Genomic DNA, 25,072 nt, shown 5'->3' with positions numbered 1-25,072 from the left:
CAATAGAAACCACAACAGTTTCTCTGCCCTTATTGGATTATCTTGTCAGTATGGATTTATTAAACTTCGTGTTGGAATTATATTCTTCTAGTCTTCGTCTGAGACACACACATGACACAGTATTGTGACAATAACAGTTTTTGTTCCTTTTTATTTTCTGAGAGTGAACTCAAACACACCCAAGAATAACAGTAAATGCAAAACCGATGCACACATTATCTACACACACGCATTGAAGTGGTCATGAAACACAACATAGGTACTTCCCCAGCACTGCTCTGTCACACACAACAGTTCAGCTGTGGTTGACTTTACCATGAGATGAGCTATGATGATTTCTAATTAATAGTGCTTTAAATCTACTTTTACTTCAGTAGAACTTTAGAACTCGAGACACTGCAGAACAAAAACCACAGTAAACCCCAGGATGGTACAGCTGGAGATAAAACCCAACAGATCCCAACAGACATCAGTGGATCCTACAAAACATGGAATAAGGGATCGAGAAAAAGAGTGGAGAATTGTCAGGTTACATATTTAAGTTTTGTCTATGAATATTGTTGTCTCTGTGTGGATCTACTTCTGTTCCAAAATGCATGCATGTATGAAATAGACCTGAAGAATAATATGAATAAAATAATAATGATAAACATAACTATTTTAAAATATAAAGATATTAAAGGACTCACCAGTGTTTTCCACATAGAGCACACCTGACACACTTCCATACTCAGTTGATGCTGTACAGATGTACACACCATTCAAATCAGAGGATGATTTTTGGATGAAAAGTTTATTGCCTTCAGAATGTGGAGTACTTCCATTCACTCTGTTAATGAAGACACATGAGAGAAACTGACATTATAATTAAATGTAAGGCCTACCCAATAAGTGCAATGACAGTTTCCGGTAAGCAGGTGAAGATTCACTGCATGTTACTGTCTTTTCAGTGTGGCAAAGTAATTTAATTCCAATTAAACTTTTATCTGACTCCATTTAATCACAACCTCCAATTTAGGTTAGAATGGCAATTGGTTATTGGTCATTTATTTAATAGTTCGGCGACACATTTGATTATTCTATTTAACTCTTTACTCTTGCTATCCTCGGAGACTCGGGTGCCAAAGTCACACAGGGTCCTCGCAACAGCCGTTCATATTATGCACATGTCAGTGTTTTGCTATATGTATCTGTCTATATTAATATTTCAAATTGTATCTTGATGTGAAAAGTGATAAAATATAGAAATTGTAAAATTATTCAACATCTGAGATTGCACATATTTATTAGAGCATGAAATGAAATTAAATATTTTTTACAATGTAAAATTTTTCTGTAACTTGTCATATAAAGTAACCTCTTGCTATGTATCAAATTATATTGATATTTTAAACTATCCTGATGTGAAAATGTGACTTGTCTTATCTAAAGTAACTTGTTGTAATTGCTCTCTGTCAGGTGATATGTGCAGATGAGCACCTGTGCTTCTAGGTCATGTGACCACATGCAGATATATAGCATGCAGTCTACGGACTGCCATTTTGAATTTGCCCTGAAGAAGGCCAAAGAGGCCGAAACATGTTGGCAAATGTTTTTTGTTTTGAGTGCCTCAGAATTATTGTTTATTTGGGATGCCAGACATGTATTGTGTTGTATTATAAATTTGTTCACATTAAACCATATCGATTTTTGGGTGAATTCAGGCGATCTCGGCATGAGAGAGAGACGAGATGGAGGAGTGCGATTTCGTCTTGAATGGGGATGCTAGTTTCTCAAGGGAGAGTTCAAGTGTTCATTTCCTGAAACGTCCTTTGTCTTCTCAGGGAGTTCCTCAACCAGACGCTTGGCATTTTCTAATGTTTATTTGGTAACACTTTATTTTGATGGTCCCTTTTGAACATTCTGTTGACTATAAGTAACTTTGCAGCTACATGTCAACTAAGTCTCATTAGAGTATTAGTGTACTGTCTGCTTAATATCTGCAAACTCTTTATTGTGATTGTCCTCCAACAGCCACTCTACTGACTATAAGTAACTTTGCAACTACATGTCAACTTATTCTAACCCTAACCCTACCAGTCTACTAATACTCTAATGAGAGTTAGTAGACATGAAGGTGCAATGTTAATTATAGACAACAGAATGTGTTAGTTAAAGGGACCATCAAAATAAAGTGAAACCGTTTATTTTCTAATGTTTATTTTCTAATGTTATTTTATACATGTGATGATGTAAAATGGCAAAAGGGAATAATCTGGAAACTTGAAACTTAAAATTGCACATATCCTTGTTTTGTGTCGTCTCCTTACTGGACTGACACATTAAACTTTATTTCCTTTTCTTTGATTGAAGTAGAAATCAGTATTAGCTGCATTTCCACTGTCAGGCAGTGTGAGATGATGCAACATCAGACGGTTCGGGTGTGTGTGAGATTTACCTATTCTACAGACATATTTTGATGTAGTCTGACAAAATGCGGTAACTGTGTTAATTTAAACTGTGAACAAGATTTTGATTGATTTTATATCCATTTAAGTATAGTCAAACTCAGTTTTGACAAAAGGTGTAGTTACTGCATTTTGTTTATAACCCAGCAATATATTTTAACCTTTTCGTTATGGAAAGTTTTAGTTTGATGTGTTACTGTTCCACAGATGGGGCCGGTTGTAATGAATGGCTGGAGGCAAGCTGGTAAGGACCCAAATGCAAAGTTTAATAATATAACTAAATCAAAACAAAGTCAAGGCAAGGCATGAAACAGAAACAACGATCGGGACATACAACACTAGAAACATTCACGAGTGACATACAAGGAACACCTGTGGACAATTAACACATGACAAACAGGGGATCACGTGACAGACAAGATCAAGGAACAAGACACAAAACCCACACCATGACACCGGTGACCCCTCGGTTTGTGATGATTACGTGTCTGTCTCCACCAAAATACAAGAACAGCTTTATTTTTACAGTCTATGGTCACTATCGCAACAAATAACGGCACGCTTGTTCATTTGCATTGAAGCAACAGCGAAGATTAAAAAGCATTTGGTTAACAGAAAAGACATAGTTTTTTCCCAACATCCAACATTTTTTGATGCTCTTTGTACTGAATTGATCTGTCCACCTAAAACACATTTTTGGTGATGAGGATGAAAGAGGGAAGGGAGGAGATGGACGGATGATAGGATTTTCTTTGAATAAGAAATGAATGTATGAAATCCATTATATATAAACTGAGACGTAGTTAATCTGGTTAATTTCTTTTTTTGGCTAGTAGAAGTTCTGAATGGCCAGTAACTTAAAAATTGAGTAGCCAAATTGGCCAGTGAGTGAAAAAGTTAATTTCAAACCCTGATTACCATAGTAAACATGGTAAATACGTCATATAGGCTATCACAATCAGTAGGCCTATGTCTCGTTTCTTCATCTGTCTGATAACGGCTGCTTTTATCATGTTCGTTTTGCGATCTCGCTAGTTTTAGTGATTTCTTCATGGTTCATTTTTATGATCAAACTTCCATGTGGTGGTGAAATGAAGGGTTTGTGACGTTGGTCCAGAGGTGTGTTACGGGTGTGTTTTAGTGAAGCGCTGCAGAGGCTATTGGCCTGTTTAAAGCCCTGGCTTGCACTGGCCCGACAGCGGCTATCGACAGTTTTTCACACTCTGAAAAAAGCCCAGCAGATGTAGATTCTTTTCCAAATTTTTTTTCTTACATTTTTTTCTTTCAATATTTTTATTTCTACATTTCTTCCTCTGTATGGTAATGAGGCATGTTAGCATGTTTTATATAAGCGTGAGGTAAAACACGCACCCCAAATTAGCATACAGAGGAAGAAATGTAGAAATGAATAAATGTGTAAATAAATACATGTAGACATAAATACATATATACAAAAATAAATGTGAAAATAAATAAAAGTGGAAATAAATAAATGCATAAATAAATAAATGGAAAAATAAATAAATGTGGAAAAAATACAATTATACATAGATAAGAAAATAAAATTATGAATACTTTTTTTTACATTTCTTTGTATATTTATGTATTTATGTTTTTTTACATTTCTTTGTATATTTATTTATGTATTTATGTTTTTTTTTACATTTCTTCGTATATTTATTTATGTATTTATGTTTTTTTTACATTTCTTTGCATATTTATTTATGTATTTATGTTTTTTTTACATTTCTTTGCATATTTATTTATGTATTTATGTTTTTTTTACATTTCTTTGTATATGTATTTATGTTTTTTTACATTTCTTCGTATATTTATTTCTGTATTTATTTATCTATTTATTTATTATTACGTCAGCTTTGGCATACCAGTGTGCATGAATGACATGCGTTTTCGGTCATGTAGTGTGGATGGAGATATTTTCTGAAACGCAGTGGAAACACCAGGATGAACGAGGAAAACGCCGTGTTAAAACGAAAACGCACTAGTGCTGACATAGCCTGAATGTGTCTGAAAACTGTAGAAAGGACAGAACTAAGGACTTCATTACTTGATCCAGATGTAGCTGGTCGGTGTCGGGTTACAATCCACTAAACAGTGATATTCTTCAGCCTCTGTTGGATCATCAGGGATTATCACCACCAATTCTGGAGGATCTAAGAGAATTCAAAAATATGAAAATAATAATAATTTTGGCTTACCATAAACATTGTTCATGTGGCGTTGAAATTTAGGCATGCTTAGTTACAGGAGGGAAACCTAATAAACATTAATTAGGCTAAAAACTGTGATTAATGTATTTTTATAGGAGTAAAAAATTCCCCTGAATTCCACCAACAACAACAAACAAATGTGATAAACAGGGGTCCAGAGCTCCTAGTGAGGCCCCTGACTGTTATATTAATGTGTACGTTAGCTTATGGCTTGTACTGTGTTACAGTGTTACTTACAGTGGATATTTATCACATAGTCGAGTTCAAGCTGCGTTGTCAGTGCGCTGTGTTTTACCACACACTGGATCTTCTTCTGGTTTAAATGTTTGGATGGTGGACCCAGTATGTAGTTCACAACAGTGACGGTGCCGTCTGAGTGCTGTGTGCTGCTGGTGTCCGTTCTCAGAGAGTCATTCAGAGCTCCTATTCTCCACAACACTTCTGCTGCAGGCCAGGCATTCGAGGCTACACATGATGCCAAAGTAACGTTGTAATGATCAGAAACATGTGTGCTTCCCGTTACTTTCCCCGCTGGAGGAGCTACATTTTAAAAGACAAAGGACAATAAATGAATCATGAAACATAAGTCATGAAAATTAGCCAATAAATGATATGGCCCAGAAATTGTGCATAACTACAAACACTGCCATTTCACTTTTACAAGTTTTGCTCTACACACACCATGTTTGTGAGAGAAAATATACTCATCAAACATACTCATGATTTACTGTCAGTAGTTCATCCGAAACTGAAAATCCTTCTTATTTAGACTGAAGCTTTCATACGGAGCCCTTAAAGGGACCTTTGCTAAAATAAAAATATCCATACTTACAAACTTCAAAAAGGACTCAAAAACACCATTAAAATATCGTAGCAGTGATTTATACTCATTTGCGATATTACAAATCTTGTGAAACCATATTGTAGATTTACACGAGAAACTTTATAGTACGTTACAGTTTTTCTCAATTGCTTTGGCTCAGTTCTCAAATGTTTTTTTTATTTCCCAAAACATTAAGTTCAGATCTCTGAACAATTCGCTTCTTCCTCACATCAGATTGGAATTTCTTATTGATTTTAGCAAATTGCAAATGCTTTGGCACATGTGTGCAAAGAGTACATACAACTGTCTGCAGTTTGGACAACAAATAATTGCATATGGCTTGTTGATCAAAACTGATGACTCGATTCTCACTTACACTGTCAAACACTTCAGAACTTCTCAAACATTTTTTATTGTGTAAGCCATCACATTCAAAACTATCTATTCAATTATCATAATTAGTATACATGAATGTATATTCCAAAATATATCTGACATTGACATTGTTTGTAATGTTTGCTAAATTGGCACATGACCTCTAATTGCATTCGCAATCTAATTGCAAATTATCTCTAATATGAATCAACCATTTAACCATTACACCAATCAGCTTTGGGAGTATATATATATATATATATATATATATATATATATATATATATATATATATGTCTATATATATATATAGATTGCCCACAGCACAATCACTGCTGTAGAAGTTTTTGAGAATGGAGGACGTTCACAACCCTGAACTGCAGCAACATGCTCATGGAAGAGCAATTGGAAGGCGTGTAAGAATACGTGGTGGTGAGTAGTTAATATCATACACCATGTGTCAAAATGATTTATGACCCTATGATTGACAGGTGGGCGTGGCTTTCCTTTGATCTTCCCCCGCCCTTCCGGTTCCTCCCCTTCCTGTCCCGCCCCTTCCGGTTCCTCCCCTTCCTGTTACCTTTGACCTAGTTCCGCCCCTTCCTGTTACCTTTGACCTAGTTTCCGCCCCTTCCGGTTACACTTTCTGTCAAAATGATGGATGGTTACCTTTGACCTAGTTCCGCCCCTTGCGGTTACAGCTTCTGTCAAAATGATGGATGTGTGACAGTTAGTTTGATTGTTTGATCAAGAAAAGGGAGGTATTGGCCTTGTTAACATAAGCTTTGATGTTACAGTTACAAAGTGATGTGACAGTTAGTTTGAGATGTGATTGTTTGAAGTTGGTGTTTTGGTCACCGCATCCCTGAGCTTTATCAAGGGGAGCTGTGAAAGTGATAAGAAAAAAATGTACAACTATTCACTGGACCAAGCATTATGTTCATTTAAATAAAATGGTGAAAGTTTATCTGTTCTGTAAAAAAGAATATAAAATAAAATCTCACACAAAAAGTTGAAATAAATGTACAACTATTCACTGAACCGAGCATTTCAGTTTAAATAAAATGGAGCCACAAAAATAAAAAATGTACAACTATTCACTGAACCAAGCATTTCAATTTAAATAAAATGGTGAAAGTTTATCTGTTCTTTAAAAGAATATAAAATAAAACCTCACACAAAAAGTTTAAATAAATGGAGTCACAAAAATATTCCAAACAGTTAAAAATGTATTAGAGAGTTGAAGAAAAAAACATACAGCTTATGTAAAACCTCACACAAAAAGTTTAAATAAAATGGAGCCACAAAAGTATTGCAAACAATCCAATGTATGAATGATCTGACTCTGTCTCAAAAACATAGGGAGCACGCGCGTCTATGTGTGTGTGTGTGTGTGTGTGTGTGTCAAAGCAGGAATTTCCCCTCCCTCCGCATTGCTGAGGACCTTGAAAGTTTATCTCACACAGAAGTTGAAAAAGCATTATGTTCATTTAAATGAAATGATTATAAAATTTACATTTAGTCATTCACAAATATTTGACACTGACTCAAGTTGAAAAACCATGCTGTTCAATTAAAAGTATATAAATTAAACAAAAATAAAATCATCTTACTGTTTCACCATGGTTGAAAAAAACCCACAAGTGTTTCCCCTGAAGTCTTTTCTCTCTGTCACACCAGTGTGTGGCTGGCCTGGTATCTGTTTTTGTGACACGTTCCTGAGCCCATTGAAAAGCATTGTGTTCCTTTAGAAGTGTATAAATTAAAATATATCATATATAAAATAAATAGTTTACTAATTGTTGTTCATTTAAAATCTTACTAAATTACTGAAGTTGAAAATCATGCCGTTCATTAAAAAATCTTACTAAATTAATGAAGTTGAAAAGCATTCTGTTCATTTAAAATAAATATTTTACAAATTTACTGTAGCAATTATGTTAGATTTAGATAAAAATAAAATCATCTTACATTTTCACCAGGGTTGAAGTAGCTCCTATCACATAGATGTCCATATTGACCATTTAAAGTTGAAAAGAACCCCAGAGTATTTCTCTCTTTCTCTCTCTCTCACACCAGCGTTTGACAGTCAGAGGGCTGTGTTCAGTGATCAGAATGAGACTGTGAATGTTTGCTAAATTTATTTCATAGTGTATAAGCATTAAAAGTTTGAAATAGTTTCAAACTTATTCAATGAATTCATAAAAAACAATTATGCTATATCGATGGTCTCTGGGGAAAACTTGACTATTTTTTTATTTATCAGGGTGCATGTAAAGAACTTTGAAATTTGCGGCTCTCACAAGTTATCTCACACATTGTGTGAAATGTTTAATAATTCCTCAAGTAGTATCTGTGAGAAAATCCCCACATAGGCCTATCTGTAGTGAGAGAGCAACAATGAAAACTTTTAGAATCTGTGATGCCTCAGGCCGAGCCCCATTGATAGCCTGCTTATAAGCTCCTTCCGATCACCAGCACATCTTCAGAGAAATACGTTACTTTACAATAATGTTAGCTTCAGGATATAGGGTGACAGAGCAGATGAGCCTCTGTGCATCACGTAATGTTAGTCTGCTAACGCCTTTCCAGAGCCAAAGTTTTGTTCGTACTAAATTTATTTCAAAGCATAATCGTAAAAGTTTAAATATGATCTTTTAAAAATGAAAAGATTGTTTAAATGAAATCTTTACATCTTTACAATTTTTTTTTTTAACGGTGACCCAAAGTATAATTGTTATTAATATAACCATAATGATTTTTGTACTGTAACAGCATATTCTACCCCGTACACCTAAACACGACCATCACAGAAAACTGCATTTTTACATTGTTTTTTACATACTGTTTTGCACTCTCACACACTAAGTTGGTTCCATAAACTCAAATAAAGTATATAACTCAATGTATAATGACAAAATGTATTCAAACAATTTAACCTTAGTTTTAGCTAAATAATATATATAAAAATTATATATATATATACAAATATAAAATATAAAAACTCCTTACATTTTCATAGAAGTAGTAGAAACTAACAATAAAAAAACAAATAGTTTAAGATGTCATAAACAAAAACCCTCCCAGATCCTTCAGGGATAAACTACAGGGTGAGATGAAGCTTCACACCCTCACAGAGACGAGAGGAGTGACAGGCCAGATGAGCCTCTGGGGTCACAATCCCCCCAGCATATGCAAAGCTAGTCTGCTTTCCACTGTTTTATTCATATTAAACTTGTTTAATTAAAAGCATAATCTTAAAATTTTAAATGAGATCTTTTCAAATTAAAAGACCGTTTAAATCAAATCTGTAAAGTTTTATTAAAATCGTATCTTCTATTTATCTTCTACTTCTGTATGATATAAATGAATTTCATAAATTTAACCTAAGGTATTATTTTTTTACTAAACATCGTTTGTTCAAAAAATAAAATACATTTTTTTATAAATCAAGAATTGTGCTTTGGCGTCTTAGATCTTATTTCAAACAGTATTTTTGTCCATGCGACATGAAACATGTTGTCACAATGTTTTTGTTGTTTTAAAAGAAATCCCAGGACTCTACATTGCTCTTATTTAGATTAAATTGTATCATTTAGAAAATCACCACACATGTTCAGAGACGCGATGTGCCTCTGTGGTCCATGAGTAATAAGTAAAGTTTGTCTTGAGCGAATATATAATTTTACTCGTCTTAATTCAAAGCATGATCTTACTTTTTCTACGGTAGCTATGATCTATTGTACGTATAAGATCATTTTTACTTTTCTTGTATCTCCCAAACTATCCTTATTCATTGTGGAAACACACAGGGTGAGCCCCTTTACTGAGAGTATACTATCGGTTATCTACTCAAAATATATGTAGAATTTTAAAATGTTAGCCTTTGTTGATGCGACAGGCCACATGAACAGACTTTGGAGAGAGCTGATGATACTATAGCGGGAAGCATGCCCCTTTGACCTCCTCCATTTTTGTAGGCTTTTTGTTAAATACCCTATAGCTTAGTCCTTAATGGTACGCTGTGTAGAAATTTCCCCATCTAGCGGTGATATTGTATTTTGCATTCAAACGCATAGTGCTCTCTAGCGCTTCGCTTTTTCAAATGCGTATTGCAACTACGGTAACCGCTATGTGCCAAGAAGCTACGCCCTGTCGTCCAATTGCACTTCATCGAGTTTAACTATACACGTTTTACCGTTATGTTGCCTATATAATGAATTACACAACCACGGAATGAAAAAGCTTGTAATTTAGACCATAACACTGACTTAACTGTCGAGGAGAAAGCAGGACTTCGTTGTCCCTTTCAAAGTCTTTTCTCCTTCATTAGCTCTATCCACCTGGGAAAAGCCACCCCCATATTTACCCTCTCAGTAAGATAGTATACTCTCAGTAAAGGGGCTCACCCTGTGTGTTTCCACAATGAATAAGGATAGTTTGGGAGATACAAGAAAAGTACAAATGATCTTATACCTACAATAGATCATAGCTACCGTAGAAAAAGTAAGATCATGCTTTGAATTAAGACGAGTAAAATTATATATTCGTTCAAGACAAACTTTACTTATTACTCATGGACCACAGAGGCACATCGCGTCTCTGAACATGTGTGGTGATTTTCTAAATGATACAATTTAATCTAAATAAGAGCAATGTAGAGTCCTGGGATTTCTTTTAAAACAACAAAAACATTGTGACAACATGTTTCATGTCGCATGGACAAAAATACTGTTTGAAATAAGATCTAAGACGCCAAAGCACAATTCTTGATTTATAAAAAAATTTATTTTATTTTTTGAACAAACGATGTTTAGTAAAAAAATAATACCTTAGGTTAAATTTATGAAATTCATTTATATCATACAGAAGTAGAAGATAAATAGAAGATACGATTTTAATAAAACTTTACAGATTTGATTTAAACGGTCTTTTAATTTGAAAAGATCTCATTTAAAATTTTAAGATTATGCTTTTAATTAAACAAGTTTAATATGAATAAAACAGTGGAAAGCAGACTAGCTTTGCATATGCTGGGGGGATTGTGACCCCAGAGGCTCATCTGGCCTGTCACTCCTCTCGTCTCTGTGAGGGTGTGAAGCTTCATCTCACCCTGTAGTTTATCCCTGAAGGATCTGGGAGGGTTTTTGTTTATGACATCTTAAACTATTTGTTTTTTTATTGTTAGTTTCTACTACTTCTATGAAAATGTAAGGAGTTTTTATATTTTATATTTGTATATATATATATATATAATTTTTATATATATTATTTAGCTAAAACTAAGGTTAAATTGTTTGAATACATTTTGTCATTATACATTGAGTTATATACTTTATTTGAGTTTATGGAACCAACTTAGTGTGTGAGAGTGCAAAACAGTATGTAAAAAACAATGTAAAAATGCAGTTTTCTGTGATGGTCGTGTTTAGGTGTACGGGGTAGAATATGCTGTTACAGTACAAAAATCATTATGGTTATATTAATAACAATTATACTTTGGGTCACCGTTAAAAAAAAAGATTGTAAAGATGTAAAGATTTCATTTAAACAATCTTTTCATTTTTAAAAGATCATATTTAAACTTTTACGTTTATGCTTTGAAATAAATTTAGTACGAACAAAACTTTGGCTCTGGAAAGGCGTTAGCAGACTAACATTACGTGATGCACAGAGGCTCATCTGCTCTGTCACCCTATATCCTGAAGCTAACATTATTGTAAAGTAACGTATTTCTCTGAAGATGTGCTGGTGATCGGAAGGAGCTTATAAGCAGGCTATCAATGGGGCTCGGCCTGAGGCATCACAGATTCTAAAAGTCTTCATTGTTGCTCTCTCACTACAGATAGGCCTATGTGGGGATTTTCTCACAGATACTACTTGAGGAATTATTAAACATTTCACACAATGTGTGAGATAACTTGTGAGAGCCGCAAATTTCAAAGTTCTTTACATGCACCCTGATAAATAAAAAAATATAGTCAAGTTTTCCCCAGAGACCATCGATATAGCATAATTGTTTTTTATGAATTCATTGAATAAGTTTGAAACTATTTCAAACTTTTAATGCTTATACACTATGAAATAAATTTAGCAAACATTCACAGTCTCATTCTGATCACTGAACACAGCCCTCTGACTGTCAAACGCTGGTGTGAGAGAGAGAGAAAGAGAGAAATACTCTGGGGTTCTTTTCAACTTTAAATGGTCAATATGGACATCTATGTGATAGGAGCTACTTCAACCCTGGTGAAAATGTAAGATGATTTTATTTTTATCTAAATCTAACATAATTGCTACAGTAAATTTGTAAAATATTTATTTTAAATGAACAGAATGCTTTTCAACTTCATTAATTTAGTAAGATTTTTTAATGAACGGCATGATTTTCAACTTCAGTAATTTAGTAAGATTTTAAATGAACAACAATTAGTAAACTATTTATTTTATATATGATATATTTTAATTTATACACTTCTAAAGGAACACAATGCTTTTCAATGGGCTCAGGAACGTGTCACAAAAACAGATACCAGGCCAGCCACACGCTGGTGTGACAGAGAGAAAAGACTTCAGGGGAAACACTTGTGGGTTTTTTTCAACCATGGTGAAACAGTAAGATGATTTTATTTTTGTTTAATTTATATACTTTTAATTGAACAGCATGGTTTTTCAACTTGAGTCAGTGTCAAATATTTGTGAATGACTAAATGTAAATTTTATAATCATTTCATTTAAATGAACATAATGCTTTTTCAACTTCTGTGTGAGATAAACTTTCAAGGTCCTCAGCAATGCGGAGGGAGGGGAAATTCCTGCTTTGACACACACACACACACACACACACACACATAGACGCGCGTGCTCCCTATGTTTTTGAGACAGAGTCAGATCATTCATACATTGGATTGTTTGCAATACTTTTGTGGCTCCATTTTATTTAAACTTTTTGTGTGAGGTTTTACATAAGCTGTATGTTTTTTCTTCAACTCTCTAATACATTTTTAACTGTTTGGAATATTTTTGTGACTCCATTTTATTTAAACTTTTTGTGTGAGGTTTTATTTTATATTCTTTTAAAGAACAGATAAACTTTCACCATTTTATTTAAATTGAAATGCTTGGTTCAGTGAATAGTTGTACATTTTTTATTTTTGTGGCTCCATTTTATTTAAACTGAAATGCTTGGTTCAGTGAATAGTTGTACATTTATTTCAACTTTTTGTGTGAGATTTTATTTTATATTCTTTTTTACAGAACAGATAAACTTTCACCATTTTATTTAAATGAACATAATGCTTGGTCCAGTGAATAGTTGTACATTTTTTTCTTATCACTTTCACAGCTCCCCTTGATAAAGCTCAGGGATGCGGTGACCAAAACACCAACTTCAAACAATCACATCTCAAACTAACTGTCACATCACTTTGTAACTGTAACATCAAAGCTTATGTTAACAAGGCCAATACCTCCCTTTTCTTGATCAAACAATCAAACTAACTGTCACACATCCATCATTTTGACAGAAGCTGTAACCGCAAGGGGCGGAACTAGGTCAAAGGTAACCATCCATCATTTTGACAGAAAGTGTAACCGGAAGGGGCGGAAACTAGGTCAAAGGTAACAGGAAGGGGCGGAACTAGGTCTAAGGTAACAGGAAGGGGAGGAACTAGGTCAAAGGTAGCCATCCATCATTTTGACAGAAAGTGTAACCGGAAGGGGCGGAAACTAGGTCAAAGGTAACAGGAAGGGGCGGAACTAGGTCAAAGGTAACAGGAAGGGGAGGAACCGGAAGGGGCGGGACAGGAAGGGGAGGAACCGGAAGGGGCGGGGGGAGATCAAAGGAAAGCCACGCCCACCTGTCAATCATAGGGTCATAAATCATTTTGACACATGGTGTATGATATTAACTACTGTGGTGGTAGAGGAAGAAATAATCGAGGAAGAGGTGGAAATAGAAGAGTCAGAGTCTCTGATGAAATCAGAGCCACACTTGTGGATATATATATATATAATGACACACACACACATACGCGCGCGCGCGCCAGAGTCGCCATTGGCAATGTTAGCATCCTTACACAAATATGAAATGTAAAGTGATTCTTGTTACTCTTGTCAGTTACTTACCGTAACATGTACAGTAAATACACTTGTATTGTGTATATACACATCAAGTACAAAAATAAACACTGTAAAAATACAAATGTTCATACACTTTTTTTTCTACATACTATTGACTTTTCTCAACAAATATGAGACTTGTTTACAGTAAATCCTTAAATTTCATGGTTGACTGTTGTGGTGAAAAAACAACTAAACATTTTGACCAGTGTGGGTCACACAATGACAAAAATACTTTAGATTTTGGTGGCCTTGGCCAAATTATTGACACAATAACTAGGTTTTAAGCATGAATTAAATGTTTTGGGTGAGTAACTACATTTTGCAGACATGCTATAAAGTTTTGAAGTTCCTGCAAACAGTTGTGACATTTGCACTCACAGTTTAGAGAATGTTAAGACTGTTTCGAAAAATGTGCCAAAGCAATTGAGAAAAACGTCTCGGTTACATATGGTAACCCTCGTTCCCTGAGGGAGGGAACGGAGACGTAGGTCATGACTGACCAATAGGAATCTCGCTAGAGAGGCCAATCTACTTCGAGTGAAACTAAAACAAGCCAATACACATTGGCGTGCAATCATTTGCATCAGCTGCGCGCCCTCGTTAGCGCGGGTATAAACGAGCAGCTGGTGCGATTGCACACTAGTTTTTTGCTGAGGAGCCAAGCCTGAGAAGCTGGCCGCCCCGGCGGGCGGCAGCGGATGTGGCGACGGGACCTACGTCTCCGTTCCCTCCCTCAGGGAACGAGGGTTACCATATGTAACCGAGACGTTCCCTATCGGTCAGTCACTACAACGTAGGTCATGACTGACCAATAGGAATCCCTACCAAAGCGCCACAGCCGCTGCACCCCATCCAGCGCCCCCGTGCAAGCCTCTACACCTTCTTGCCTGGAAGGACGATAGGCGGAGGCTTACACAGAGTGAGTCTGACACTGTTGTTCCGTAGTAACCCATACAGTGAGATATTGGATAACACTGGGAAAGCGTGCCCTTTCTGTTTAGGAAGGAACGCTGCGGAAGCCACTTCTTCAAAGAGTTATGTGGAAATGCATATGGACTAGCCGAAGGCTGTACTGCATATGAAATAAAGGGTGACTTAGCCCAAGGGAAAGACACGGGCTTCCGATAGGAGCAGCCGTGGAATATACACATATGGGATCCCCGTAGGGTCACACAAATGGACCCCAGCCCAGATCCGGTTCTCAAGGATTCAGCGGATAAGGGCCTGGCGCCGGACGCTCCGCCAAGTCCGGGCCGAGGGGTTTTGGAGGACTCAACAGGTTTTACTCTGGAGCAATAAGGGTGCACAGTAGGGTGCAGCAAGCCGACAGAGCCAGACCTCTCAGTGCTTCTACCCGTCTAGGGTGAGAACACGGGAGGACACCGGCTCTACACGTAGGCTATAGTATCTAGCGAACGTGTTAGGTGTCGCCCAGCCCGCAGCTCTACAGATATCTGTTAGCGAGGAGCCACGTGCCAGCGCCCAGGAGGATGCAACGCCTCTCGTGGAGTGTGCATGCAACCTGAGCGGGCAGGGCACGCCTTGTGCTTGGTAAGCCAAGGCGATGGCATCCACTATCCAGTGGGCCATCCTCTGCTTGGAGACAGCCTTTCCCTTCTGCTGGCCTCCGTAACAGACAAAGAGCTGGTCTGAGGTCCTGACGCTTTGAGTTCTGTCCACGTACATACGCAGAGCGCGAACGGGACAGAGCAAAGCCAGGGCTGGGTATGCCTCCTCCAAAGGCAGCGCTTGCAGGTTCACTACCTGGTCTTTGAAGGGAGTGGTAGGAACCTTGGGCACATAGCCAGGCCGGGGTCTTAGTACCACGTGGCTGCCACCCGGCCCGAACTCTAGGCACGATTCGTCGACCGAAAATGCGTGCAGGTCTCCTACCCTCTTGACAGAGGCCAGTGCAACCAGCAGCAAAGTCTTCATGGAAAGAAGCTTTAAGTCTACTGACTGCAGAGGCTCAAAGGGAACATCCTGAAGTGCTCGAAGCACCAGGGAAAGATCCCAAGAGGGTATGGAGGGGGGTCGAGGAGGATTTAATCGTCTCGCCCCCCTAAGAAACCTGACGACCAGGTCGTGCTTTCCCACTGCTTTGCCATCTATGTGGTCGTGATAAGCTGAAATAGCGGCAGCATGTACTTTGAGGGTGGAGGGAGACAGTCTACGCTCCAACCCCTGCTGCAAGAAGGAAAGCACAGACCCTATCGGACATCTTCGGGGGTCTTCTCGGCGAGAAGAACACCACTTGACGAACAGGTTCCACTTCAGGGCGTAAACACGTCTCGTGGACGGCGCCCGTGCTGAAGTGATGGTGTTAAGTACCTCAGGGGGTAAGTCACCTAAAACCTCCGCGTCCCGTCCAGGGACCAGACATGGAGTTTCCAGAGGTCTGGACGCGGGTGCCATAGGGTGCCCCGTCTCTGAGTCAGAAGGTCCTTCCTCAGAGGAATGGGCCAGGGAGGGACTGTCACAAGGAGCATGAGTTCTGGGAACCAAGTCCGGGTGGGCCAATAGGGAGCCACCAGAAGGACCTGCTCCTCGTCCTCCCTGACTTTGCACAGTGTCTGCGCAAGTAGGCTCACTGGGGGAAACGCATATTTGCGAAGGCCCCGGGGCCAGCTGTGTGCCAGTGCGTCCGTGCCGAGTGTTCCCTCGGTCAGGGAGTAAAACAGCTGGCAGTGGGAGGTCTCTGAGGAGGCAAACAGGTCTACCTGAGCCTCCCCGAACTCTCTCCAGATCAGCTGAACCGCCTGGGGGTGGAGTCGCCATTCTCCCGGGAGCACAGCTCGTGATAGCTCGTCGGCCACACGGTTGAGCAAGCCGGGGACATACATGGCTCGAAGCGACCTCAGATGCTTCTGACTCCAGAGGAGGAGATGGCGGACGAGTTGCGACATGCGACGGGAGCGTAGACCACCTTGTCGGTTGATGTACGCAACGGTCGCAGTGTTGTCCGTACGGACCAGCACGTCCCTGCCCTGTAGCCGTCTTTTCAAGCGGGTCAGGGCGAGATGTACTGCTAGCAACTCGAGGCAGTTGATGTGCCAACGCAGTTGAGGGTCCGTCCACACCCCTGACACTGCATGCCCGTTGTACGTGGCACCCCAGCCGGTGGCAGAGGCATCTGTGAATACCACAGCATGCCTGGACACCTGTTCCAAGGGGACTCCTGCCCGCAGGAACGAGGGGTCTGACCACGGGCTGAAGGTCTGGCGGCACGCCGGTGTGATTGCCACCCGGTGAGTGCCATGACGCCACGCCCATCTCGGGACTCGGCCGTGAAGCCAGTGCTGAAGCGGTCTCATATGTAGCAGGCCGAGCGGGGTTACCGCTGATGCTGCTGCCATATGCCCCAGGAGCCTCTGAAAGAGTTTCAGTGGGACCGCTGTCCTGCCCTTGAACGTGTTCAAGCAGTTCAGCACCGACTGAGCACGCTGCTCTGTGAGGCGCGCTGTCTGGGCGACCGAATCCAACTCCATACCGAGAAAAGAGATCCTCTGCACAGGGGAGAGTTTGCTCTTTTCCCAGTTGACCTGAAGACCCAACTGGCTGAGGTGCCTGAGCACTAGGTCCCTGTGTTCGCATAGCTGATCTCGAGAGTGTGCTAGTATGAGCCAGTCGTCGAGATAGTTGAGGATGCGAACGCCCTGTTCTCTCATGGGAACAAGGGCCCCCTACGTGACTTTCGTGAAGACACGGGGGGACAGGGACAGCCCGAAGGGTAGGACTTTGTACTGATATGCTCGACCCTCGAACGCAAAGCGCAGAAATGGCCTGTGTCGAGGAAGAATCGAGACATGAAAGTACGCGTCCTTCAGGTCGATCGCTGCAAACCAATCTTGGGGACGGATACATTCGAAAATGCGTCTCTGCGTGAGCATTTTGAACGGTAGCTTGTTGGAGGCTCCGATTCAAAACTCGCAGATCCAAGATCGGTCGTAACCCACCACCTTTCTTGGGTACAATGAAGTAGGGACTGTAGTGCCCTGACCTCATATCGGCTGGAGGGACCGGCTCTATCGCATCCTTCGCCAGTAGGACTGCGATCTCCGCACGCAAGACATGGGCATCGGCTGCTCTCACTGTAGTGGAGTGGATGGCCCGAAACTTGAGACCGTACAAGCGGGACCAAAGGGACCGTAGGCGTACCCGGAGTGGGGCAGCGAGGTGGAACACAGGGACGCAGCTCGGGAGGCTCTCTCTGGGAGGCGGCCCGTAGCGGGGTCTGAGTGTGCTGTGCAGCACTTACCTGGTTCCACGGGGCAGGAGGTGCGGGAGGCGGCTCGATGGCGTTCTCGGACCGTACGCAGCTGCCGGCTGGCGATAGAAGAGGCGGATGAGAGTGGTGAGGATTCTGACCCCCCACTACTCTCCGGGCCCTCTTCGGACCCAGAGATGATAGAAACTGCTCTTTTATTGAAAATTTGGGTACCGCTGGTTTTAAGGCCAGCGGCGGAACACAAACAAAACGAAACAAAGGATTTTCCACCCGGCCCTCTTCCGGGGGAAGGAGCGATGCAGTCATCGTCTCCTGGAGAGCAGTCCCTTCCACCTCTGGGTCGCCCGTCCTAGGGCCGCTTACCTTTGGCTTTGCCGCCCCTCTTGGCGGGGGCCTGGAAGGGCGGGGCGCCCTGCCTGCGACTGGCTCCACGGTGCCGCTTGGATGGAGGCTGCTGCTGCGGCGCGGGAGCAGGGGCAGACGCAGGCGGACGCCCACGGCGACGAGCAGACCGAGGAGCCGCGGGCGGTGGGGTGGAGGCAGCAGCTGACCGCCGCGGCAAGATGTGTCTAATGGCCTCAGTCTGCTTCTGTACAGCCGAGAACTGCTGGGCGAAGTTCTCGACCGCGTCGCCGAAGAGGCCGGTCTGGGACACGGGGGAGTTAAGGAACCTGATCTTGTCGGTCTCCCGCATGTCAGCCAGACACAGCCAGAGGTGGCGTTCCTGGACCACCAGTGTGGACATCGCACGACCCACTGACCGCGCAGTGACCTTCGTCGCACGGAGCGCGAGGTCAGTTGCAGCACGAAGTTCTTGGAGAACTTGTGGATCATGACCACCCTCGTGCAGGTCCTTCAGTGCCTTGGCCTGATGAACCTGCAACAACGCCATGGCGTGCATGGCAGAGGCAGCTTCCCCACAGGCCTTGTAAGCCTTGCCGGCCAGGTCCGACGAGTACTTACAAGCCCGGGAAGGAAGACACGGTTCTCCACGCCAAGTGGAGTTAGGGCACAGTTGCATAGCAACGGCCCGTTCCACTGGCGGGATACGCGTGTATCCCTTAGCTGCCCCGCCATCAAGGGTGGTGAGGGAGGAGGATCCACCGAGACGGTTTCTGGCAGTAAAAGGTGCCGTCCACGTCCCTGTGAGCTCCTCATGCACCTCCGGGAAGAAAGGCACTGGGGTGGGTTGCTGAGAACCAGCGCGCGCCACCCCGAGATACCAATCGTCCAACCTCGAGGGCTCGGGACACGGTGGAGGGTTCCACACGAGCCCGATCCTGTTGGCGGCCCGGGAAAGCATGGCCATCATCTCCGGGTCCGACTCGGGCACCGCTGGCACACCTGAAGGAGGCAGCGGCTCCGAGCCGTCGTCCGCGGAGAGGTCTGACCCACCCTCCGATGCAGCGATCGACATCTGGTCGTCGCAGGGAGCGCCGAACGAAAAGACCGGTACACATCTCGAGGACGGTCCAGAACGTTCCGTTGGCAGCTCAACTGGTTGCGGAGCATGAGAGGAGTGAGGGTTCCTAGGGGGTTGGTTCCCCGAAGGAAGCGCGCTCACTGTAATCCTCAGGTCACCCGTGTCACTGCCCGAAGCAACCCGCGAAGGGGGGTTGGAACGAGGTGCAGGCACGGGGACTCCGCCCCTTTGCAGGAACGTGAGTCTCGACCTCAGCTCCGAGATGGTCATCTTCCCACAATGGGTACATGACTCATCCACGAACGCTGCCTGTGCGTGTTCGAGGCCCAGACACACAAGGCAGCGATCGTGACCATCCCGCGACCCCAGGTAACGACCGCATCCAGAAACACACAGATAGAATGTCATCTTGAAAAAGACGCAAACTATCTGTGTAAGCTCTTTTAGAGACTGCTCTCCTTGGTGCTGAAGCACGCAGGGGAACGGTCACAGCGAACACAGACAGGAATGTGCACCTGTCTGTGCGCGATTCTCTCTCGCTGGTCTTACCAGCCGTAAAAACGGCCGTTGAGCGCTTTAATCGCGCACCTTACCAGCCGTAAAAACGGCCGTTGAGCGCTTTAACTGCGCACCTTACCAGCCGTGAAAACAGCTTTTTTGTTTGCTCAGTTTTAAAACAACAAACAAAGAAGAGAGAGAGAGAAGAGAAAAAGACCGCTCGCGCTGTTGTGCCGTCACGCCCGCACCAAAGTGGAGAGATCCAGAAGAGGCTTGCTTTCAAATTCACTCTGTTCAGCATACGAAGTGCTTGGCTCCGAAGCAAAAAGCTAGTGTGCAATCGCACCAGCTGCTCGTTTATACCCGCGCTAACGAGGGCGCGCAGCTGATGCAAATGATTGCACGCCAATGTGTATTGGCTTGTTTTAGTTTCACTCGAAGTAGATTGGCCTCTCTAGCGAGATTCCTATTGGTCAGTCATGACCTACGTTGTAGTGACTGACCGATAGGGAACTGTAATTGTAGGGAAAAGATAATACACAGAAGAAAATAGATAGAAAGATAGATAGAACGATAGATAGAACGATAGATAGAACGATAGATAGATAGATAGATAGATATATAGATAGAACGATAGATAGAATGATAGATAGATAGATAGATAGATAGATAGATAGATAGATAGATAGATAGATAGATAGATAGATAGATAGATAGAACGATAGATAGAACGATAGATAGATAGATAGAACGATAGATAGAACGATAGATAGATAGATAGATAGATAGATAGAACGATAGATAGAAAGATAGATAGAACGATAGATAGAACGATAGATAGAACGATAGATAGATAGATAGATAGATAGAACGATAGATAGATAGATAGATAGATAGATAGATAGATAGATAGATAGATAGATAGATAGATAGATAGATAGATAGATAGATAGAACGATAGATAGAACGATAGCTAGAACGATAGATAGAACGATAGAACGATAGATAGAACGATAGATAGAACGATAGATAGATAGATAGATAGATAGATAGATAGATAGATAGATAGATAGATAGATAGATAGATAGATAGATAGATAGATAGATAGAACGATAGAACGATAGATAGATAGAACGATAGATAGAACGATAGAACGATAGATAGATAGAACGATAGATAGAACGATAGATAGATAGAACGATAGATAGATAGAACGATAGAACGATAGATAGTTAGAACGATAGATAGAACGATAGAACGATAGATAGATAGAACGATAGATAGAACGATAGATAGATAGAACGATAGATAGATAGAACGATAGATAGAACGATGGATAGATATATAGATAGATAGATAGATAGATAGATAGGATAGATAGGATAGATAGATAGAACGATAGATAGGTAGAACGATAGAACGATAGATAGATAGATAGATAGATAGATAGATAGATAGATAGATAGATAGATAGATAGATAGATAGATAGATAGATAGATAGATAGAACGATAGATAGATAGATAGATAGATAAATAGATAGATAGATAGATAGATAGATAGATAGAAAAACATGAAAGGTGTGTAACAGGATCACAGAATTATCTATTTTAATGTAATTTCATGTTACAAGTGTTGATTTACACTATATTTGTGAGGGGAAATATCTTCATGAAACATTTACAGTCCCCTCCAAAAGTATTGTAACGGTAAGGCAAATTCCTTTGTTTTTGTTGTTCACTGAAGACATTTGGGTTTGAGATCAAAAGATGAGTAGGAGACAAGAGTTCAGAATTTCAGCTTTTATTTCCTGGTATTCACATCCAGATGTGTTAAACAACTCACGACATACACCCTTTGTTTGAACACACCCATTTTTCAAGTGAGCAAAAGTATTGGAACAAATAATCTTTAAAAAAAAGTAAATAACATTTATTATTCGGTGGCATAACCCTTGCTTGCAATAACTGGCTCAAGCCTGCGACCCATCGACATCACCAAACTGTTGCATTCTTCATTTGTGACCCTGGATCACAAAACCAGTCTTAAGTAGTACGGGTATATTTGTGGGAATAGCCAACAATACATTGTATGGGTCAAGATTATCAATTTTTCTTTTATGCCAAAAATCATTAGGAAAGATTAAGTAAAGATCATGTATAATGATATTTGAATGAATTATGTATAAAACATTTATTTTTGTGATTGAATGCAGCACAATCGTGAACATTAATGGACGACTTTAAAGGCGATTTTCTCAATGTTTCGATTTTTTTGCACCCTCAGATTCCAGATTTTCAAATAGTAGACTATTTTTTTTTTTTTTTTACTATTTTTTTCACTTTTTTTCCCCCTGATGAAGTCCTTTGTTTTGTTGGCAGCATGCTTTGGACCATTGTCCTGCTACATGATAAACTTCCTCCCGATTAGCTTCAAAGCATTTCTCCGTAAATTGGCAGACAAAATGTTTCTGTACACTTCTGAATTCATTCTGCTGCTACCATCATCAGTAAATATTAATGAGCCTGTTCCAGAAGCAGCCATGCACGCCCAAGCCATGACATTACCTCCACCATGCTTCACAGATGAGCTTGTATGTTTCAGATCATAAGCAGGTCCTTTCTTTCTCCACAGTTTGGCCTTTCCATCTCTTTGGTAGAGATTAATCTTGGTCTCATCAGTCCATAAGAACTTTTGCGGCTCATCTCTGTACTTTGCAAATTTCAATCTGGCTGCTGATGAGAGGTTTGAATCTTGTGGCCTCTATATTTCTGCTCTCTGAGTCTTCTTCGAACAGTGGATTGTGAAAGCTTCACCCCTGCACTGTGGAGGTTATTGGTGATGATGTCACTTACTGATGTTTTGGAGGTTTTTCTTCACAGCTCTCACGATAGTCATCAACTTTTGTTGTTTTCCTTGGGCGACCTGTTTGACGTCTGTTACTCTCTACACCAGTAGTTTCTTTATTTTTCAGGACATTCCAAATTGTTGTGCTTGCAATGCCCAATGTTTGTCCAATGACTCTGCTTGACAGTGGCTTGCTTTTCTCCCATAGACAGCTCTCTGGTCTTCATGTTGGTTTATCCTCTTTAACAGGAAATGCAGTCTTTATAGGTTTGAACAAAGGATGAAAACTTAGACTAGTCATGCAGAGCTATTTAATGTTTGGAAAATCAACCTAAAAGGCAACACCTGGGCAAGAAGAAACATCTGTCAGTCACATGTTCCAATAATTTGCTCACTTGAAAAATGGGTGTGTTCAAACAAAGGGAATTGAACACCAGGAAATAAAAGCTGAAATTCTGAACTCTTGTCTCCTACTCATCTTTTGATCTTAAACCCAAATGTCTTCAGTGAACAACAAAAACAAAGGAATTTGCCTTACCGTTACAATACTTTTGGAGGGGACTGTAAATGACTGTCAGTAGTTCATCCAAAAACTGAAAATCCTGTCGTCATGTGACTCCCCGCTTATGTTTTTTCCAAAACTATGGATTGTGGAATATATCACTATGAAACTGGTGCATTTGTGTCCTTTTTTTGAAGCTTGAAAGCTTCAGTCCCCAAACATTGTAATTTAATGAAAATAGTGTATTTTGTGAAAGAAAGAGAGTTACACAGTTACACTACATGGGTTAATAAATGACAGATTTGTCAATTTAGTTTGAACTTGAAACCCAAAGTAAGAGAAAAACATTCACAGTCTTACCATGTACTGAGACATCGATGTTTGTCAGAATTTGTCCACTAGGAAATGTGTTGAAGATGCAAGTGTAGATCCCATCATCCAGGAGCGAAATTCCCAGCAGCTGAATCGATCCATTCTTCTCTTTAAAGCTCCCAATAAAGTCGACCTTGTCCTGTAAATTATGTTCGTGTTCAGTTTTCCCATCTTTGTGGATGATAAAGAAGGTGTGCTGTTCAGCGTTTCCTCTTGTCTGTTTCTGCCAGACGATTTTAGTTAAATTCTCCTCTGTCTCAGTCAGATGACAAAACAAAGTGGCGTTCCCTCCTTTCAGGACTGTTGTATCATGGCCAATAATCTTAACACCTGCACAATTAATAGAAAAAGAACGTATAAATATCAGCTGGAAAATATCTAACATAAAATTATAAATACTTCACTTACCTGCTATGCTGGAGCATTTGAGATAAATCAAAAACAGACCATAGAGTGATAGATCGAACGTGTTTCTTCTCCCGTGCATGTTCTGTTCAAATCAACTTTCCTCTCAGTGCTCATGAACTGTCGCTGATTACCTCACATCTGAAGACTAACATCGATGATTTGCATCTCAGATTATGAAAAGGCAGATGGGAGAACAGAGGGGAGAGAGAGAGCATGAGGAGCCGGACCAACAACTCGCTCACTAAAGAATGAAGATTTCATGTGATGTGTTTGTTACGGGTGGGGTTCAGTGAAGCTCTGCAGAGCTTGGTCAGGAGCCACTTCCTCTATTTATATTAATCAACTCCTCTAAAAGCTCTAGCTTCATAGATTCAGGAGGAGTCAGTACAATAGTCTTGTCTTTGATTATATTATCTCAGGGTCTAATCTGATTACTTCTGTACTAGGCCAACAGTTCAGATAACAACCAAGCCTACTTCCGTTCAATACACCACGACTGTATCTCATGCCTGGTCATGCTTTCTCACGACACACTATTTTGCGACTGGTTGGCAACGTTGACTAATTTTGTAAAGTCTGTCGGGATATCAAATACAAATCTATGTTTTTCAGACAGTCATTTCATGACACCACAAAATTATTCTTACTCTCCAGCAATAAACAGACTGCGACAATACTGTTCAGAATTTTGAGGGCTTACACACACACACACACACACACACACACACACACACACACACACACACACACACACACACACAGAGAGAGAGAGAGAGAGAGAGAGAGAGAGAGAG

The 25,072-nt window shown here is 40.6% G+C and overlaps 1 protein-coding gene across 1 annotated transcript; it reads right to left on the bottom strand.

Annotated features, from left to right (window-relative positions):
- Positions 1-122: 122 nt before the first annotated feature.
- LOC143755441 (nectin-3) lies at positions 123-25,072 on the bottom strand. Its single transcript, XM_077247110.1, has 6 exons — positions 24,279-25,072; positions 23,859-24,200; positions 4,916-5,218; positions 4,516-4,621; positions 690-829; positions 123-479 (listed from the first exon to the last, which is right to left on the bottom strand). Exons 1-6 carry the CDS (start codon positions 24,355-24,357, stop codon positions 382-384), a joined length of 1,068 nt encoding a protein of 355 aa, XP_077103225.1. The 5' UTR covers positions 24,358-25,072; the 3' UTR covers positions 123-381.

The sequence above is a fragment of the Siphateles boraxobius genome, unplaced genomic scaffold (assembly GCF_051911475.1).
Source record: "Siphateles boraxobius isolate OS27281-9 unplaced genomic scaffold, OSU_SipBor_1 106, whole genome shotgun sequence".
NCBI lineage: Eukaryota > Metazoa > Chordata > Actinopteri > Cypriniformes > Leuciscidae > Siphateles > Siphateles boraxobius.
The sequence above is the reverse complement of the archived record's forward strand: the minus strand, read 5'-3'. Positions and strand labels throughout refer to the sequence as shown.